The following is a 19,326-nucleotide window of genomic DNA, read 5'->3' on the forward strand; positions in this document are numbered from 1 at the left end:
AATTGCCCAGTTATATCACATGCTGCCTTTGCAAAACAAGACTCTTTAATGAGTGGGTGCACAATATCATGGCACATTTCTTTATTACCATTGCAGTTACAGTTTCCATTAGTAATAATGCAAGTTTTATATATGCAGAAGGCGTGGAATTATTCTCCTCATTCTCTGCATATCTTTATTAGCAGCTTTAAAAACAACACAACACTTGGACTTCAAGTGTTTAGACCAGCCTTCACCAGCTTGGTTCCCTATAGATATTTTGGACTACAAACGCCTACCAGTGAGAGCCAGTGTGGTGTAGTGGTTAAGAACGATAGACTCGTAATCTGGGGAACCGGGTTTGCGTCTCCGCTCCTCCACATGCAGCTGCTGGGTGACCTTGGGCTAGTCACACTTCTCTGAAGTCTCTCAGCCCCACTCACCTCACAGAGTGTTTGTTGTGGGGGAGGAAGGGAAAGGAGAATGTTAGCCGCTTTGAGACTCCTTAGGGTAGTGATAAAGCGGGATATCAAATCCAAACTCTTCTACCAGCTCCAGCCGTCACTCTCATGCCTCTGTGGGGTTGGCAGTCCAATGCATCTAGAGAGCAGTTGGTTGGCAACGGCTGGTCTTAAGAGAAGGTAAAATGGAAACTGGATGGAGGTCACCAAGAGAATTTTCACTAACTTGGCTTTGGAGAGCTACATTGTGTGTATGAATGGATGGGAAACATTTTAGTGCCTCTTCCATGTCAGAGATGTGGACAATAACATTTTCTAGCTTCTCGGATTTCAGCAATATGCCAATGAAGGTGAGAAGGAGACATTGCAGCTGGGTCCCTCCCATCAAGGAGATGAATGAAGGTGCCCAACCCTTTCCCCACAGTTGTAGCCCCTGGGCAATATACAGATATGGTCTTGTCAGAAGCCATCACCTAGCTGATGCTTGGTGGTGTAGATCAGGACCTTCTTAAAGGACTGGTGGGCACTGGAGGCCGATCACATCTGGGGAGTTCTCTGGGGCCAGAGAAAGAGATTTCCCCACTCCTGCTATAGGTTATACTGGATGTTCTTAGTACTATAATGGAAGGCAGGGGGATCCCATGGGATTTAAACTTAGTGAAAAGCAGTATGTAGAGCTTGTAAAATAAAATAAAATAAAAAAAGATTTTAAAATGCAGGTTTTAAAAGCTTAGGCTATATTAAAACCAAGGCTATTGATTTTTTCTTTACAAATGCATTGCTATTTCATAATAGCACATTGATTCCAAATGCTAGAAAATTAAACTCGTCTGAATAATTAAACAGGATGATACTGTTTGGTTAAACATTATAACATTATTCATATTTTGAAGAGGAGAGGAATCCCAAAGGCTCCGTCGACATAAAGTGTTCCTGACCAAGAAAGGGTGGGTGGGAGATATCATCAATAAATCATGCTGCACAGAGCTACAACTATTCCATGCTATTTATCAAAATCTATTCTCATCTGAGTGAACTGTAAAACTGAAATACTGCAAAAGGCAAATTACAAGGCTCTTAATGCAGCTGCAATATATATTTTCTTCTTTTGTTTTAATTTATTCCTCAAAGTGAAACAGGATGGTTTAGATCAATAGCCTCCAGATGAGAGATGTAAAACTTCTAGAAAATTTGAAACCATGGGAATGAAAACCCTTTCGTTTTGATTGTGTATGTGTGTGTATGAAAAAAGGAGAAATTATATATGCTTCCTTTTCTCATTGTAGAGATGGGCAAGCTCTCCCCAGTTTTGGATTAATTTAGAAGTGATACAAGTTATTAAAGGGAAAAAATCAGCAAGAACTCAGATTATTTTCTGATACAACCCAAAGCTTAGAAAATGATCCCACCCCCTTTTTGCCAGACCTACGAATTGCTCAAACAGCTTCCCTCACAGCTCCCAAACACAATCCCCGTTTCTATTTATTTTCCAGTGAAGCACTGACATAAACAACAGTAGCACATGGAGACAATGGAGGGATGGAGGTCTTCTCCTTTCTGCCTCTCCCTCTTCACCACTAAGGTGTGCTGTGGAACAGCATGCAAGGAAGAAAGTCTAGGTGGCCCTTTGGACTGGTAATTTACCCAGTGGCTACTGCAGTGTGAAGACTATTAAGTTTCAAGGGCCACTGTGCCCTTCATCCACAGCATGCCAGAGCACAGAAGCAGGGAGGAGAACATCTCCCCTACCCTCATGTCCTGCTGTTGCTCCTGTTGCCACAAGTTTAGTAAAGGAGAGTGGGAGTTTGTTTGAGAGGTGCTGGCAAGAAGGATGTTGACCACTCTTTTGGAGTCAGATTTTAGTCTGAGCTGGAGAAGAATTGAAGGGCTTGAAGAAGATTATTTCTCCATTCAGGAGAGCTTTTGCAGTCTCCAAAATTATCATCTGAGGCTGAGCTTGGAGAAGGTTGCTGGCATCTTGTAATCATTTACCAAAGGTGTCATGGAGTTAGAAGATGCTCAAACTCAGGACGAAAGAGAGAAATGTGTAAAGGCACGTTTGGCAAACCCTCATCACGATCAACTCCCACCCAGAAACGCATGTCTCCGCTGTGGAAGGATGTGTGGATCCAGAATTGGCCTCCACAGTCACTTATGGACTCACTGTTAAGTCTGTGTTCATGGAAGACCATCTAACTTGGCTACGAGTGATCACCAAAGAAGAAGAAGAAGAAATCATTTGTGAGGAGAAAGCTACATGATCAATTTGTGATCAGCACACAAATGGTTCAGTCTGCCACCAGCATCTCATCTCTCTGGATGGACTTAAAATTGACCTTTCCCTGGCCAATTTGTGCACATTTGCTCTGATTTCTGACATGCTACCACATTCTATTCAAAACAGAATCAGGTGATGATGAGTATCATGTTCCGGAATCAATGGGGGAAAACTGGGGCACTTGCTAGACCTATCAAGAGCCCCATCAATGCATCCCAATGTCATAGTTGTGATGAGTTGTAGCCAAGTAGCCTCTGCAAATGTTACAACACATTTTTTCATAGAGCTACTCTTGCAGAACAGATGAAAAATGCAGGGGATATTGGATCTTCTAACAAAAAACAAGATGGATGAATAATTCTGTTGATTTTTGCAACCCCTGCACTGAATGAAATTTAAGGAGCTGATTCTTACCATTAAAGAGCCCTTGTGTATCTTAAGAATATCTCCTGTAAAATCCCACCCACCCACCTATACATCCATAAAGATCTAGTGAAGGAGCTCTTTTCATATCCCATTTATGCTGGAGATAAAATTTGTGCAAGAGCAGCATCTTGTCCATAGTGATCCCAACCCTTTGGAACCAAATGACTTACCATCAGAATAAGACTAACCTTAAAATTATAATGAAGCAGCAGTGATGCCTTCTGTTATTGGAAGACTTTCTAATACTGTACACTTCATTTTTATGACCCATGGCTAGTTAGTAGCTTTCTGAAAATATGGCTGACTTATAATTCCTTATGACACTTAAATGACTGTTGAGTTTTTAAACTCTTATTTTATTACTTTGTAAGTGACTTAGAGAAGTGATGATGTATTTCAGTTATCGATAACTGAAATGTGGGGCATAACAGTTTTAAATTAAACTCTGTCTTGAATACATTGGAGGCCCACCAAACTCATTAATGTTCAAAGACAATTCAATAGAAAGATAAATCACGCTCCAATGGACGGTGGAATTAGTGAGGAATGAATGTTATAATATCTTTACTTCACTCTTCAAGGTGAAGTTTAGCAATCATTACTATTTGGAAACTTGCATTAATACAGGAGTTAACACTTATTTTCTCTGTTAAGTTAGTACATATATGTGTTAGGGGGAATATAAATTGGGCAGTTAATGTGCATAACAACTGGCCATTGTGCACCTTTACCAGGCCTCATAGAAAACGTGTAGATAATTTGTCTATGAAGAGGGAATTGTGCAAATTTCCAGGTCAAAATAAATAATTTTCAGCCAGAGCTGGCCTACAAGTGAGCTGGGGTGAAGCAGCTGCCTCAAGTTGCTGAGATGCAAAAGGTAGCATTTCCTACTCTACCCCATTGCTTCAACCACTGGTGGAGAAGCTCTGCTTTGTTGCTGATCTACAGCACCAAAGCTTTCTGGAACGCTCCCCCCCCCCCATTTGCCAAGCTTTGGCAAGAGTGGAGTGTTCCGGATGCCCTTGCAGAATTCCCACCACCACCACCACCCAGCAGAAAATACTTTGCAAGGACTTTTCCCTGAGGGGTGGGCAGCCACTCCTGGCACCAATAGGCTCCTGAGAGCATGCATATATTTCCCTAATATTGTACATTCTTCTGTCATTATGCATAATCTTTAATAGGCATATTCTCCATAAGACCTAGTGAAACTGCACATTGGCCAGTTATTTTGCACATTAACTGTTAAACTTACTATGCCCTTAAAATATTTATCTGAGGGTTATTTTTTTAAAAAGCAAATAACGTTGTCTTATACAGTGGTACCTCGGGTTACATACGCTTCAGGTTACAGACTCCGCTAACCGAGAAATAGTACCTCGGGTTAAGAACTTTGCTTCAGGATGAGAACAGAAATCGTGCTCCGGTGGCGCGGCGGCAGCAGGAGGCCCCATTAGCTAAAGTGGTGCTTAAGGTTAAGAACAGACCTCTGGAACAAATTAAGTACTTAACCCGAGGTACCACTGTACATGGAAACATACGGTACATTTAATTACTCATAATCTGAACTGTGGGCCAATCATACAATTATCCAACCTGCACATCATGTAACCCTCTTACCAGTCCAATAATTATTAAATAATCATATTGACTTAGCTAATAGCATGTACTTGATTCTTTGGACATTCTGTATATTAGTAAATGTTCTCTATCTGTTAAAAAGATTTATGTTGCCTTTCATCGATACAAGAACCAGTGTGGGGAACAATATATATTTTAAAAACCTATAAAAGATGCCAGTAAAACTAAAGCCCACTTCTTAAAACACCAGTAAAAGAAGACAATTTTAAAAGGGTTGACAGAGGTGAAGGCTAAATTAGATATATCTTTATGTATTGAAGTGAGATAGCATTCCACAAATGGGGTGCCATGTTGAAATGAGCCTCTCTTGACAGTGGAATTCAAAAAAGAGTCCCCTTTGCTGCTCCTAAAGCATTGACAGGCTGGTAATAGTGAGGAGCCCTTTTCAGGTATTTATGACTAGGGTGAGAAACTGCATCTGGATGGAGACCAGATCATTCCAGATCATTATCTCTCTCACCACCCATATGCCAAGTTGGACAGGTGTGCAAGTCTGACAACTGGGTGAGTTAGACAAGTGTGCAGGTGATCCTTTTTTTGCTTGCATGGTTTGAATCAAATTGTGAGGGCAAAGGCATTACCCATGGTCTTGGAAAGCCCCATGGAAGCCCCACCTCCAATCAGCTGAACAGCAGTGCTTGCAACCCTCATTTTGACTGAGTTGGCTTGGTTGAAATGGCCTGTCAGCACATGGGAAGGCCTGGTGAGCCTAATCAGACCTTCAGGCCAGAGCTTGCACACCCTGATGTGGGGCTTTAAAAGTAATGGCACAGTTTACTGCATCTTCACGCCTTGCTTCATAATTTCACTTTCCCATAGGGAAATTAGTATTATTTTGGAGGAGTTTGCACATTCTTTGATTGCTTTTCCGTGCACAAGTCCATGTAGTACTCAATATCTAGAGTCATCAATATCTAAAGTCCTTAATATCTAAAGCTGAAGTCCAAGGGATCAAAACTGACACTAACCTTTGTATTTTTCTTTACTTAACTGGTTTGTGGTTTGGAATTCTAGTGACATGTGTTGTAAAGAATAACAATATTATTTCCAGAGTGACTCACCTCTATTTGTAGAGCAAGTCAGTTAGCTTGGAGCATATTAAGAATGGTTAATAATAGGAAAATGAGTTTAGCACAGCATGAGGTGTGAAATGTAAATAGAAATCCAAGCATCATTTTAATTTGGTTGTCTTATAAACTGCCAAGTCCCATGATAGTTTCCAGCCTTGGCTTTTTCTTCATCTGAAAGAAGAACTATTTCACTTAGACTTTCCTATGGGCAAGACGATAATGTGCGTTAAGTCCATGTGTGCAGAATGTGGAATGTAGACAATTAACAAGGTCTTATGTACCATAGAGCAATCACATAGCCACTCTGTAATGTGTCAAAGTCTGCATGGAGCCGTTCAATTTCTAGTTTGGGCATGGCAGTCCCATTGCTCCCATGACTTCAAGAAGAAAGCTTAAGCTAAGTTCATTTTCACTGACTTGGCTAAGATGAGGTCATCTGAAATCTGCAGCTTTGGTCACATTTAGTAATTTTATTATTAGGTTTAAACCTTTCTGTACTGGACATTCAAAATTCAATAGAATATTAAATATATATATATATATATATATATATATATATATATATATATATTCACAAAACCATTTAGAAGCCTGTACTGTGCTTCTAAATGAAGCATAGGCAGGAGCAAGATGAGGGCAACCATTTTAATTCCTTTTTGAATGCTTTGTAGGTTGCTACCTTTGTGGCCATCAGAATTCCCAATCCCCTTGCTAACGCAACAACATGACCAATGGCATTATGCTGGTAACAGACATATTCCTGACAGTTGTACAAGTGTAGCAATCGACTGTTTGCATGGGCATTGGAGAAAAGATGGTGGGATAAACTAGTACAGGAGATGACACATCTGTGATGCACCATAACAGAGGCCTTCCCTGGTCACCTGGCTCTATGCAATTCTACATGCCAGTTGTATCAGGGTAAGCCATGCTAATGGGATTTAAATGGACAGGCAGCATAGTAGGCCTGAATTGCTTCACACAGAATGCCTCTGAAGCTATGTCCTAACAAGCCTCTGTGTGCACTTCTGCAGCTACTCATATCTATACATCAGAGTGCGAAAGCGGAAAAATCAAAGGAGATAACAAAATACTGGTTTTCCAAAAGCAGAACAATCCAACTACTATTTCTTTTGATATGAGATATTGTTAGACCAATTTCTGAAACGTATAAGGAAACCTTAGCTGACAAAGAATTTGAAGCCCTGACCAAGATTAGTGAAGAAAATGAATAGAATGTGAAAACGAGCATAAAGATTCGTGACAGATTAATTGTACCAATCCTTAGCTTTCTTAATCGTAAAGTGGTGGCAGTAGCAGACAGCTATATAGGAAATACTAAACAATGAACTAAAAGAATAATGGCCTATATCATGTTTTTCCTGTAAAAAACATAGTCAAATAATATGAAAACAGGACAATCTTTTCTCCAGTTTTCAGATTCCCCCCCCCCCAACAAAAGCATTAACACTATTAATGGGAAGTATTTGATGGCACATCCTTCCCCTATATTGACCTTTTGGAATTAACTTTTTATTTCTGGCTGAAAACCTACTTTAAATGCATCTGCAAAGTGTGAAGGCCATAGAAATCAAACACTTCCCCTTAATAGTCTTAATGCTTTTGAATAATAATATAATAATAATAATTTATTATTTGTACCCCGCCCATCTGGCTGGGTTTCCCCAGCCACTCTGGGTGGCTTCCAACAAAGATGAAAAATACACTAAAATGTCACATATTAAAAACTTCCCTGAACAGGGCTGCCTTCAGATGTCTTCTGAATGTCAAGTAGTTGTTTATTGCTTTGACATCTGATGGGAGGGCGTTCCACAGGGTGGGCACCACTACCGAGAAGGCCCTCTGCCTGGTTCCCTGTAACTTGGCCTCTCACAGTGAGGGAACCGCCAGAAGGCCCTCGGAGCTGGACCTCAGTATCCGGGCAGAACAATGGGGGTGGAGACGCTCCTTCAGATATACTGGACCGAGGCCGTTTAGGGCTTTAAAGGTCAGCACCAACACTTTGAATTGTGTTCAGAAACGTACTGGGAGCCAATGTAGGTCTTTCAAGACCGGTGTTATGTGGTCTCGGCGGCCGCTCCCAGTCACCAGTCTAGCTACCACATTCTGGATTAGTTGTAGTTTCCCGGTCACCTTCAAAGGTAGCCCCACGTAGAGCGCATTGCAGTAGTCCAAGTGGGAGATAACCAGAGCATGCACCACTCTGGCAAGACAGTCTGCAGGCAGATAGGGTCTCAGCCTACGTACCAGATGGAGCTGGTAAACAGCTGCCCTGGATACAGATTTGACCTGTGCCTCCATGGACAGCTGTGAGTCCAAAATGACTCCCAGGCTGCACACCTGGTCCTTCAGGTGCACAGTTACCCCATTCAGGACCAGGGAATCCTCCACACCTGCCCGCCTCCTGTCCCCCAAAAACAGTACTTCTGTCTTCTCAGGATTCAACCTCAATCTGTTAGCCGCCATCCATCCTCCAACCTTAGAAGACCTTAGAATGGGTCAAAACATTAAAACAAGAACAATAATAAAACCATAACACAACCACAACCATCCTCCAACTATCTGTAAACATAACAATACACAAGCCAGACATGCAGAGCTGTTTTCGGGGGGGGGACAACAACTAAAAAACAGTGCAGGAGTCCTTCAGGTAACCAAATCCTAAACTGCTCAGGAATTTATATGTCAAAACAAAAAACTTGAATCAGGCTTGGTAGCAAATAAGCATCCAGAACATGTCTTTTTAGACTGGTGTTACATGGCATTACATCTATCAGGTCCATCAAGATATCAAGATCCTGGTATCTGTATTTTGCACTCTCAGCAATCTCCATATAGTATTCAAGGGCAGCCGACATAGAGCACATTGTAGCAGTCTAGATGCGAGGTTACAAAGTAGAACATAGATTATTGTCGCCTGGCTATATCTATTGAGCCATAGGTGAAAACAGGTCCTCTGACCCTTATACTTCTAGCAACAAGGTAGAATCACCTCTAGATTATGCACAAATGCAGATTTAGGACAATGTGACTGGTTCCCCAACACAGGGTGCAGGGGCCAAAGAGGTGTCTTCTAGCCTCCTTCCCAAAGTCTAGCTAGTGCTTGTCCGGCTTTGGAAAGAAGAAAGGAGAACTTTAGGACTCTGCCAGAGCCTTGTGCCTCCTTCCCAAAGCCCAGCATCCCCTTTGGAAAGGCGGCTTTAGCCCAAATTTTAGCCTCACGCAGGGTGCCATATTACCAAGGTCCCCACCCCTGTTATGCACCTGGTCCTTTAGGTGCAATGCAGGCCCATTTAGAACATACCTAATTCCTGCCTACCTCTTGCTGTTCTAGCTTCTGGCTTAGCTGCACGAAGCCTCCGCAGGGCAGCGGGGAGCCTTCATCCCGCTCCCCTGTGGAGGCTTCACGGGCTATCCCAGAAGCCAGAACAGCTAGAGGGAGCGCTGCGCAAAGCCCCCTGAGCAAAGAAGAAGAAGAAGAGTTTGGATTTGATATCCCGCCTTTCACTCCCCTTCAGGAGTCTCAAAGCGGCTAACAATCTCCTTTCCCTTCCTCCCCCACAACAAACACTCTGTGAGGTGAGTGGGGCTGAGAGACTTCAAAGAAGTGTGACTGGCCCAAGGTCACCCAGCAGCTGCATGTGGAGGAGCAGAGACGCGAACCCGGTTCCCCAGATTGCAAGACTACCGCTCTTAACCACTACACCACACTGGCTCTCTACTCTACCCTCTTTGCTCAGGAGGCTTCTTATTTCTTGTTTTCCTCCCCTAAAAACTAGGTGCGTCTTATGGTCGGGTGCGTCTTATAGAGCGGAAAATACGGTGTATGTTTATTAAAGTTTTATATATGTTTCAGAATTCAAAAGAAATAACAAAGAAAATTAGAGATGCAAAAATATGCCCCATTGAGTCACAATAAGCTGTTTAGCCTAGAGCAGGGTTTCCCAAACTTAGGTCTCCAGTTGTTGGACTACAACTCCCATCATCCCTGACCACTGGTCCTGCTAGGTAAGGATGATGGGAACTGCTGTCCCAAAACAGCTGGAGTCCCAAGTTTGGGAAACCTATCCTAGAGCAACAATGGGGAACCTGGGACCTTCTAATCAGCCCCAGCCAGCCTAGCCCAGTCCAGCTACATCTGGAAGGCTGGAAGGTTTCCTACTCCTGATGTAGTTCGGAGCCCAATATACATTCATTTTGAGATTTGGTTTCTATTCCTGAAATAGTAACCTTCCGAGCATGAACTATATATGACCTACCTTAATGTCTTCCCAGTGTGAGGCAGCCTTCGCCAACCTGATGCTCTTCAGATGTTTTGGACTACAACTCCCATCAGTGTTGGCCATCATAGCCAATGGTCAGGTATAATGGGAGCTGTAGCTCAAAGCATCTGGAGGGTAATAGGATGACAAAGACTGGTTGAGGTGTGTGTGTGTGTGTGTGTGTGTGTGTGTGTGCAAGCTCCCATGTTCCCTATTTCATTAAATAATCTAAATGTGATATTTTGGTATCAACATCAGTGCTTTTTATTGCTCAGTATTCTCACTCATGGGAAAAAGGAACATAAAGCACTATCCTGGGCATGTTGCCATGCTTCTTATAGTAACTATTTCTAATTATGTTTATACAAGTATATTTATACAACATTTATAAAATCTTGCAGTGTGGAGTGCTCCAGTTCATGAGTTCAGCTAGCCAACCATGTGGTCTTCTAGGCTACTCCATTCCACTCCCTGTTCCAACATTTAGCATTCCATTACTACCGAGCATTCACAGTCCTCATTTGACTGTTTAGTCCCCCCACCCCAATATTTTTTGGTAGTTCTGCAAACCTTGGGGACCCCTGCGCATACAGATACTGCTCTCTTGTTTTTCAGTGGCCTTGAATTGGCTACAGTCTTTTCAGCACCCATCAGATGAGTTTGCTATTAGAGTTTGTGATATGCCAGAAATTTCCATCCACATAATTTCACTCAGTCTCACTTCACTCTGGGCGCTGTAGTCTTAAAACTGCACAAACTCCTTCCCTTCCCATCTCATCCCGTGTCTGTCCTCTGTCTTTTATTTTGTTCTATAAAACCTTTAATTATCGTAGGATGAACACATAGTGAATCCAAAGCAGTGAGAATATAACTCATGCTTTGTATGGTTTGGTAAACAGTAGTCTTATATTTCACACAGGGATGCATTTAAAAGACTATTTCACCACACAGAATACTGCAGCAAAAAAGTCTGCTTCTGTAGATTTTTCACATAATACATATTCTGGTGAATTTCTTGTAAGAATGGTTGGATGAGAACATACACCTCCAAGTGAAAATTAGTTCTAACTTTAAATTATAGGATGATAGCTCTTATATTCTACGCTCCTACGTTATTGCTCAACACACCCACTCGCTCCATTTCCCTGTTGTGACTCAAGAACAGATCCCTCCAACTAGAGGTCACTCTCACTTGTCACAAACACTTTTATATGCGTCATTACCTCTCAACTATTGTCTGAGATTATTTCTCTCTCACTCAGATAGGGGGCTGAAGCATTGTGGCATCTATGTATAAAAAAAGCAAAATGTACTCTTCTCATTATTGTTGGCTTTTTTTAAAAAAAATATGAAAGTATATTACCTCTAAGTTTTGGCACATTTGCGAAATTTTATCCAAAATTAGAAATACATTTTCCACAAAAAGATCAGAGGTATTGTCTACTGATCTTCAGCATATACAGGTCTGCTGGTCCCTACGTATTGGACATGAAATGGGGTGATGTTAGGCACATTTGACTAATTTTGAGACTACTGCCTCTACTCTCCAAACAAGTGGGGCACATGGCAACAAAGCAGGTGAGGAGTGTTTCTGTTCTAGGTTCAAGCCGTAACATCTCCCTCTCCCCAGTTGTTCTTTTCCCTTCCAACAAGCAGTTAACATTCCATGCCCAGTGAGCATGCTCAATTGTCATTGAGATGGTGTGCCCCTCTCCATTTTGGGGTTTTCCTTGGGCTGGGTTGAGGGGTTTTTTTTTCTACGGGGGAGCAAGCTGGCCATGATCTCAGTCCCATTATATTCTTAATTTTTCAGTTGATGTCTACAGACAGTTCTGTCTCCAGTACCTGAGGCATTAAGTAACTTCTCAGTGTGATCGAAGAAGTGACTTACTCAAATAGGTAGACAAATACAAATATCTTGTTCTATTCCAGGCATCCCACTCTGTTGTCCCCCACCCCAGTTGTATGGTTATCCCCCTCTCACCCATTCAACATTCTATCCCCCACAAAACTAAATATTGTCAATCCCAGAACCTCTCCCATTCTCTTAGAATGGCAATGGCGCCCACCAAAGAAGTGCTAGAACTGAGTTCCTGTGAGTTCCCCCTGAAAAAAGCCCTGCCTGTGTGTATCTCTGGGTTCTGCAAGTATTCCGTCTTGTGCACCAATGGTTCACATAAGCACAAATGTGGGAAGACTCAGATTACTATTAGCATATAGACTAGTACCTCACTTTTTAATAGTATACCAGGAATTCTCTCACTCTAAGAAAAATCAGGTGCACCTACATCCCATCGAAGTAAGTGGATTTTAAGCGTGTGCACTTTTTATTTCAAGAGATTTATATACATTTCTTGCTGCTTCCTAATAGTTTTTGTCATACATTAAAAAACACATCTGCTTTAGTAAAATAAAATTAACAGCTAAAGCTGAAATATGTGGCTTGTAAATAACATGCCAATGACATATCTAGTGAGGGCTCATTTCATTTCCCCCTCTAGCTCTGCATTTCCTCACAATGTTGTGCACTTTCCCCATAACCTGATTAGGAGTTCCTCCCTTTGACCCTCTCACCCTTCCTAGTACCATCATAGCTATTATCTTTTAACCAGAGCTTGATCATTTTACCAGTCTGCGAAAGTGAAATTAAATGAGTCCATCCTGGCTGGTGGTCAACTGAAGATATAACCCAATAACCTCTGGAGTCAATATGAACTTGAAATTAGTTGGGGGTGCAAGGCTTCAAATATAATTGCCCTGTTGACTTCTGCTTCTCAGAAATGCACCTAGCATAGTACCACTGAATAAAAATGGTTTAAAGAGCCCTTTGTAATACCCTTTCACTAAGTTGAGAATGGTGGCTCAGTTACTTGTTTTGTACATGAGCCCTTCAAAAAAGCAAGATTCATCTTACCAGCCATGACATAAAATAATCACCAGATCTACTTCATACCATTCCCTTCCATTAATGTTATAACCATCGTGACATTGAGGCACAACCTAAAGAAATTAGTTTTGCATTTCATAATGCAGATTAGCAGTTTAAGAACATGCAGACAAACATGCAGAAGCTTCAGGTGATACTTGCTAATTTCAGGGGTCCCTCCATGTTTTTGCAGCACAGCTCATGAATATTTGTATGTGAAAAAGAATTTCATTTACACAACAGTTTTCTTCCTGCATGTTTTTTTATTTGACTATGAATATGTGCATAATATTTCAACATCTAATGCATGTTTGTCATGTATGCTGTATGAAAAGTTCTTCAGATAAAAACATGAATAGCCTAATATTTATGCTATCTGGCATGCTTTTCTTCACAATAGCTGGATATCACTGTTGTGAATTTTATTTTTATCATGAAGGGTTATATATATATATATATATATATATATATATATATATATATAGCTTGGATACTCCTTTAAGTCCTCACTTAGTTCTAGTTTTTATGGTTAGGTACTTGAGTTGGATTTTAAATAAGTTAAAATTATTAGATTTAAGCCAATTTTGATGCATTTTATTTTAATAAAACTAAACTGGCTTAAATTCAAACATGTAAACTGAACTGTGCAATGGGCTATAATCATTATTTTTAGGGTTCTGTGTGAAATATCCCAAGTGAGAGTGGGGCAACCCACTAAAATACACATTTGAATATCTGGCACAGAGAGTACACAGTGTAGTTTGGGGAAAACAATCCAATATCAAATTCTTTCTTTTCTTTGTGAAGCTGGCAGCTATTGGGACCTGGGATTGGCTCTTAGGGATTAATTGTCATATATTTATTTCAGTATGAAAGAATAACAGAGAGGTTTCTAGTTCTGAATAAACACTCTACATTTCAAATATTGCTCAGTAATATTCTGTGCTTCGTAACAGAATAGCGGACAAAACAGGATACAGAACTCCAGGAGAACCAAACTTGGGGAGGGGGAGGCGAGATTTAAACGTCAGGCACAGGAGTACAAAACAAAAATGGCATGGGATGCAAGAGACTATTGCACAACAGTATCAGAATGTCCACATAAATCTCGCTTGCTAGTCGACGTCTGTGGCGGCATTACGAGTGGAAGAGGCATTTTCCACAGCTCCGTCCATGAGTCCCGTTGCCTCTGCCGCGCAATCACACCAAGTAAGGCACATCTGGGAGATCTAGCGGAGACTCACCTGAGCAGCACCGCAGCTTCCCACAGATAGAATCCCGAGACAGCTGCACGCAGGTATCTAATCCGGGCCATGATATGGTGAGGAATTCACAACCTCCTCCCAAGCGAACGTGTCCGAGTCATGAGGGAATCCAGGAGGGAAAGCGGAGGAAGGGAGAGTTCAGCCTGAGAGCTCTTGGAGAGGCTGCCGAGTGTTCAGCACCTCGGAGAGCTCCCCGGCACCCTCCGGCACCTGTAAATCCAATCGCGCGAGGACGCCCCTGCCCCGGGTCGTCTATTCTCCAGCGCCTGGGACTTCGGGCATTTTGGGGTGGTTGTTGTTGGCAACCAGCTCGCCAAGGGTTGCGCTGTGCATTTAAAGAGAGAGGCTGATCCCAGGGGGAAAGACCAGGCAGCCGAGCAGAGGCATCGGGAGAAGCGAAGCAGCGGCAGGGAAGACCTACTTTCCGCCTTCGCTTCCTCCGGTCCTTCCTTCTCCGGCCAGAAGCCAGCTCGCCACATTCCTGAACACTGGGAATGCCAGGGCTCGGGAGGGGAGGAGAGGGGAGGGGGAGGGGGCGGAGACGGAATCAAAGCAACGGACTTTCCTCAGCCAGTCAGGGGAGCTCCCAGGACGACCGAGCAGATAGGCAGAGCTGCCTCGCGAAGACGCAGAAAGGGGCGCTCGGTGGGAGCGCGTTTGCACAGAAGCACGGGGATTGACGAGGGATCCTCTAGGCAAAGATGCTGTGGAGAAGGACGGAGGAAAGGATTCCCAACCGCCTCGAGGAGGAGGAGGAGGAGGAGGAGGAGGAGGAGGAGGAGGAGGGAGATGAGGGGAAGTGTTGTTTGGGAAGGGGATTGCTCCTTACTGTTGCGGAAAGACAAGAAAGACCTTGCCCGAAGGGACACGTGTCCCGTTAGTGCTTTGTATTTTCATGACGGGAAAGTTTATGTTGTGCAATGGTGTTGTGGAAGCAGTGGGGTCTCTCTCTCTCTCTCTCTCTCTCTCTCTCTCTCTCTCTCTCTCTCCCTCTCTCTCTCTCTCTCTCTCTCTCTGTGTGTGTGTAAACATCTGGAACAAATGTGGTGAGGTTGTCATGATTCTCCGGGTCGAAGATGTTGATGGATGACTCGCCCTAGAGTTCAGAAAGATGACTGTTACAGCCAGTAAGTGTGGCGAGTAACCATCAATGTCCAGCGCAATCAGTTATCTAAAATGAAGAAGGGAGGGAGAGAGAAGGATTGGCAGTAGAATCCTGTGCATGTTTGCTCAGGAATGTCCTACTGTATTTAGCAGGGTTTAGTCAGTAACTGATTTCAGGATCTTAGCCCACATGTATATATTGGTGGTGGAGCCGCTTCTACTGTTATCTTCATTGGGAAAGCAACATGAACAACCTTCTTCCCTGCGGATGGTTGGGATGCATACAAATTGGCTTCTGCTCTTTTTGGTAGCATATCAGTTAAATTATAAAATTAGACCAATTTAATGACTTGGTTTAAAAAACACGCATACAGACAAAGTACTCAAATTTGGTTTTAGGCATTCTTCCTCACATTCATCTTGGGCAATGAATCCACCCACTACAAGAATAATGTTAGAAATTGCTTTTCATTAAAATAACATTCTATTATTTTAGGCTGCACTACTAACTCTGTACTTGTATATAAACCCCATTGAATTTCAATGGAACTTACTTCTGAGCAGGCTGTTAGTTATGTAAACATTGGGGGCTGGCCAATGTTGGTTATACTCAGAGTAGACATACTGAAATTAACTGGGCTAAATTAATTTCAATGAGTCTTCTTTGAATAAAAGTTAGTTGGATTCAATCTCTTCTTTTTAAGAAACTCTGAACTGGCACTTTAAGAGAAATGTAAAAATTTCATTCAAATTAGTTTCTACAATCAGCTTTGATAAGCGTGTGCATGTATCAAAGGTGAGAAAAGAGGCATAAAACACATCTCATATTTGGAGTACTAACTTTTTTAACTAAGCCATTTAATCTGTCCTGTTTCCCACAGAGACTTAAGCAGATGTGTTTTTCTTTTCACAATATTAATTAAAACTACTATCAGGAGGTTTCTAGTGCAAATAGGCTGCAGTTATAAATTATATACACCATCCTACAGTAAGTATGTCTTATTCAACACTATGGAAATTCTTAAAGAAAAAACATGTTGTAAGTACTAGTTTTTCTCATAGTTAAATTCACTAGGCATATTTTGAATTGGTGCACTGATTGCCTTGTTCTTTGTTTTTAAGCTTGTGGAATGGGGAGCTTGTGGAATGGGGAAATGCCTGCAGTACTGTGTTAAAAAATATCTTTGAACACACACAAGACAGTGGATGCACAGTACATTCAAACTTTCCATATTTTACTGGTTTTGACTGTGTAGTCACAACCTATTTGTTTGTGGCTGGGATGGAGAATCTGTGGCACTCTAGATCTTGTGTATGACACTCACATCTTTTTACTGTTTCTTTCATTGTTAACGCCACTAGACATATTTCCTGGTTAACTTATTGACCATTGGCCATAATAGTGGCAGCTGATGGGTTGGAGGCCAGCAACTTCTGGAGGGACACAGGTTTCTCATACCTTAGGCAAAGTTAAGCACTTAACACCTACTGGGGAAGCATGTGCTCTTCACATGTACTGGTAAATCAACTGGATTTAAAAGTACAGTGGTACCTCGGGTTAAGCACTTAATTCGTTCCGCAGGTCCGTTCTTAAGCTGAAACAGTTCTTAACCTAAAGCACCACTTTAGGTAATGGGGCCTCCTGCTGCCGCCGCGCCGCCAGAGCACGATTTCTGTTCTCATCCTGAAGCAAAGTTCTTAACCTGAAGCACTATTTCTGGGTTAGCAGAGTCTGTAAACTGAAGTGTATGTAACCTGAAGAGTATGTAACCCGAGGTACCACTGTATACATTTTCCCCCCTAGGCTGTATACTAATTTGTACTTTTTATTCCTACACCAACCCATAAAAACTAAAACTGACAAAGGATCAAAAGAAAACCTAATCAAGTGCTGAGCAATGCCTGGGTTCTATTGGACTGCACAGCTATTTACACGGATCCAAGGAGCCTTTGGGTTTGTTAGCCCTGTGCTAGATAGTACACTTTTAAAAACAACAACAAACTAATGGAATTTTTCAAAAAAACAAACCATGTTATTGTATGGGCCATGGGTCTGCTATTCAAAGGGGGGGGGATCCAAAACTACTTCTTGAGTTCACCTAAAATTTATTATTATTATTAACCAGGGTTTATTAGTCAACTGACTGTAATAGAAACCAGTAATCTGGAGTGTGAGAGCAAGCTTCATTCTTTCATCCTTCTGTAGCAGCAACATAAATAAGTGGGCAGCAGAAAGTTGGAGACTAAAGGAAGGGAAGGCTGGAAAGGCTCCAGTTTTTCCTCAGAATCAGATCTGAGCTAGAATATAGTTTAGGTAGTCAAAATGCTAACCACAAAATACTAACCATCGCAGTCATGTGGCTGTTCCCCCTCAAAGTAGGGGGTAAGTCGACACCTCTGATTGCAGCTTGCTTGATTGTTTTGTTTAACTAGGAAGCAAACCTTGTTCATCTTGAAGTCACAAAGATGATGTGTGCATGTAATTGAGTTCTGTGATGTGTCTTACAATTTTCCAGCTATCATTTATACACACAAAATTGTTCCAGTGTGTGGACAGGGCTCAGAGTACTCTCCCTGTTTCAAGTGTTTGCTAAAGCCCATCTTAAAGATTAAAATTCCCACACAGTGCCATCCCAGCACAACTAGCTATGAGAGACTACTACTTTATGGAATGATGGAGAACAGACAGAATTAACCGCTTAAAGGTCCAGGCCCACAGAATTTCTAGGCATTATCTGGGCATAAGCGGTTCAATTGCTGGACACCTCCTTGAAATCTAACCTCCTTAAAATCACGATAGTCTTTTGTGCTATGGCATTATAGCCCTTCTGATATTCCTGAACTCCAATTCCCATCAACCCAGACAAGCATAAGATGATGGGAGTTGTAGTGTAACAACCTCTGGAGGGTCACAAGTTTCCCATCACTTGTATAGATCATTTACATGCCAACTATTTGCATAAATCTTAAAGAACTATTTGTGGGGAAAGGTGTAAAAAGAAAATACTTTGTCTTACTCACTATGAATGGCTGGTGCAGTCATGTTGAGTGATTAACTAGGGTACCCAGTTAAAACAACAAGAGAAATGGGTTTCTAACTTGAGAATTCAAGAAAGAAAAGAAAGAAAAGAAAATATGTCTTTACAGTTACAACCCCCAGTGGAAATTATACCACTATAATGTAGGGCTTAGGTTTCCTGATGTCCTTAATATCTACAGGCTTATCTAGTTGAATGGTCTGTTCCCAGAGAATGATAGATTCAGATGGCTTTGTGATGGTTCTTCAGCACTTTCTTTTTGCCATTGCTTGCCATTGAGTTCAAATTCTTGACAATATTGAGGATGCAGTAGTGTCTTGACAAAACCACTCACCTGGTTTTCCGAGAAACTACAGGTAGTGAAATGGAGGGATGATGGTAGACCAATTGGAGAGGGAAAACTAATGACCGATCTGATGAAACACAGGTTTTGTCTCACTTACAGGCCCACTCCATGGTGATGATGGTGGCAAAAGCTTTCCTACCACCATTTCGATTGCACCGTCAGTCAACATAGCGATTTTATACATGTCTATTCAGAAGTAGCCTCCACAGAGTTCAACAGAACTTACTCCCAGCTCAGTGTATATAGGACTAAAGACTAAAATGTCAAACTGAACTGTGACAGCAAAGCTTCATTTGATCCAATACTTGTTTCTCTTCTGTTCAGATAATTAATGCCTGTTGCTTAAACTGATTCTCCTCTTCTGAGATGATAGATGAGAGGATAGGTGTTATTTCTATTTGCTATGTTCCTCCTCATAAACCTCTGACTGCTGAAGGTCTGGAATGATAGATAATGTTCTAAGCCCCCTAAACAAGATGGTATGGAACATAATCCATTATGTTTGATCT

General features: G+C 41.8%; 1 protein-coding gene and 1 long non-coding RNA gene across 3 annotated transcripts in view; one reads left to right on the forward strand and one right to left on the reverse strand.

Moving 5' to 3' along the window:
- Positions 1–15,018, reverse strand: part of GLRA3 (glycine receptor alpha 3) — a 76,163-nt gene extending 61,145 nt beyond the window's left edge. Inside the window, exon 1 of one of the 2 annotated variants that reach the window (XM_083457449.1) lies at positions 14,309–15,018. In XM_083457449.1, the coding sequence (XP_083313575.1) occupies positions 14,309–14,379 (71 nt within the window). In that variant the 5' untranslated portion in view covers positions 14,380–15,018. The remainder of the gene's footprint in view (positions 1–14,308) is intronic. The other variant, XM_083457448.1, reaches the window with a different exon arrangement.
- The window catches only part of LOC310685426, a 621,470-nt gene that overhangs the window by 339,850 nt on the left and 262,294 nt on the right, over positions 1–19,326 (forward strand). The gene's annotated exons all lie outside the window — the stretch shown is intronic.

This window comes from Podarcis tiliguerta, assembly GCF_965153285.1.
Source record: "Podarcis tiliguerta genome assembly, chromosome: 9".
Taxonomy (NCBI): domain Eukaryota; kingdom Metazoa; phylum Chordata; class Lepidosauria; order Squamata; family Lacertidae; genus Podarcis; species Podarcis tiliguerta.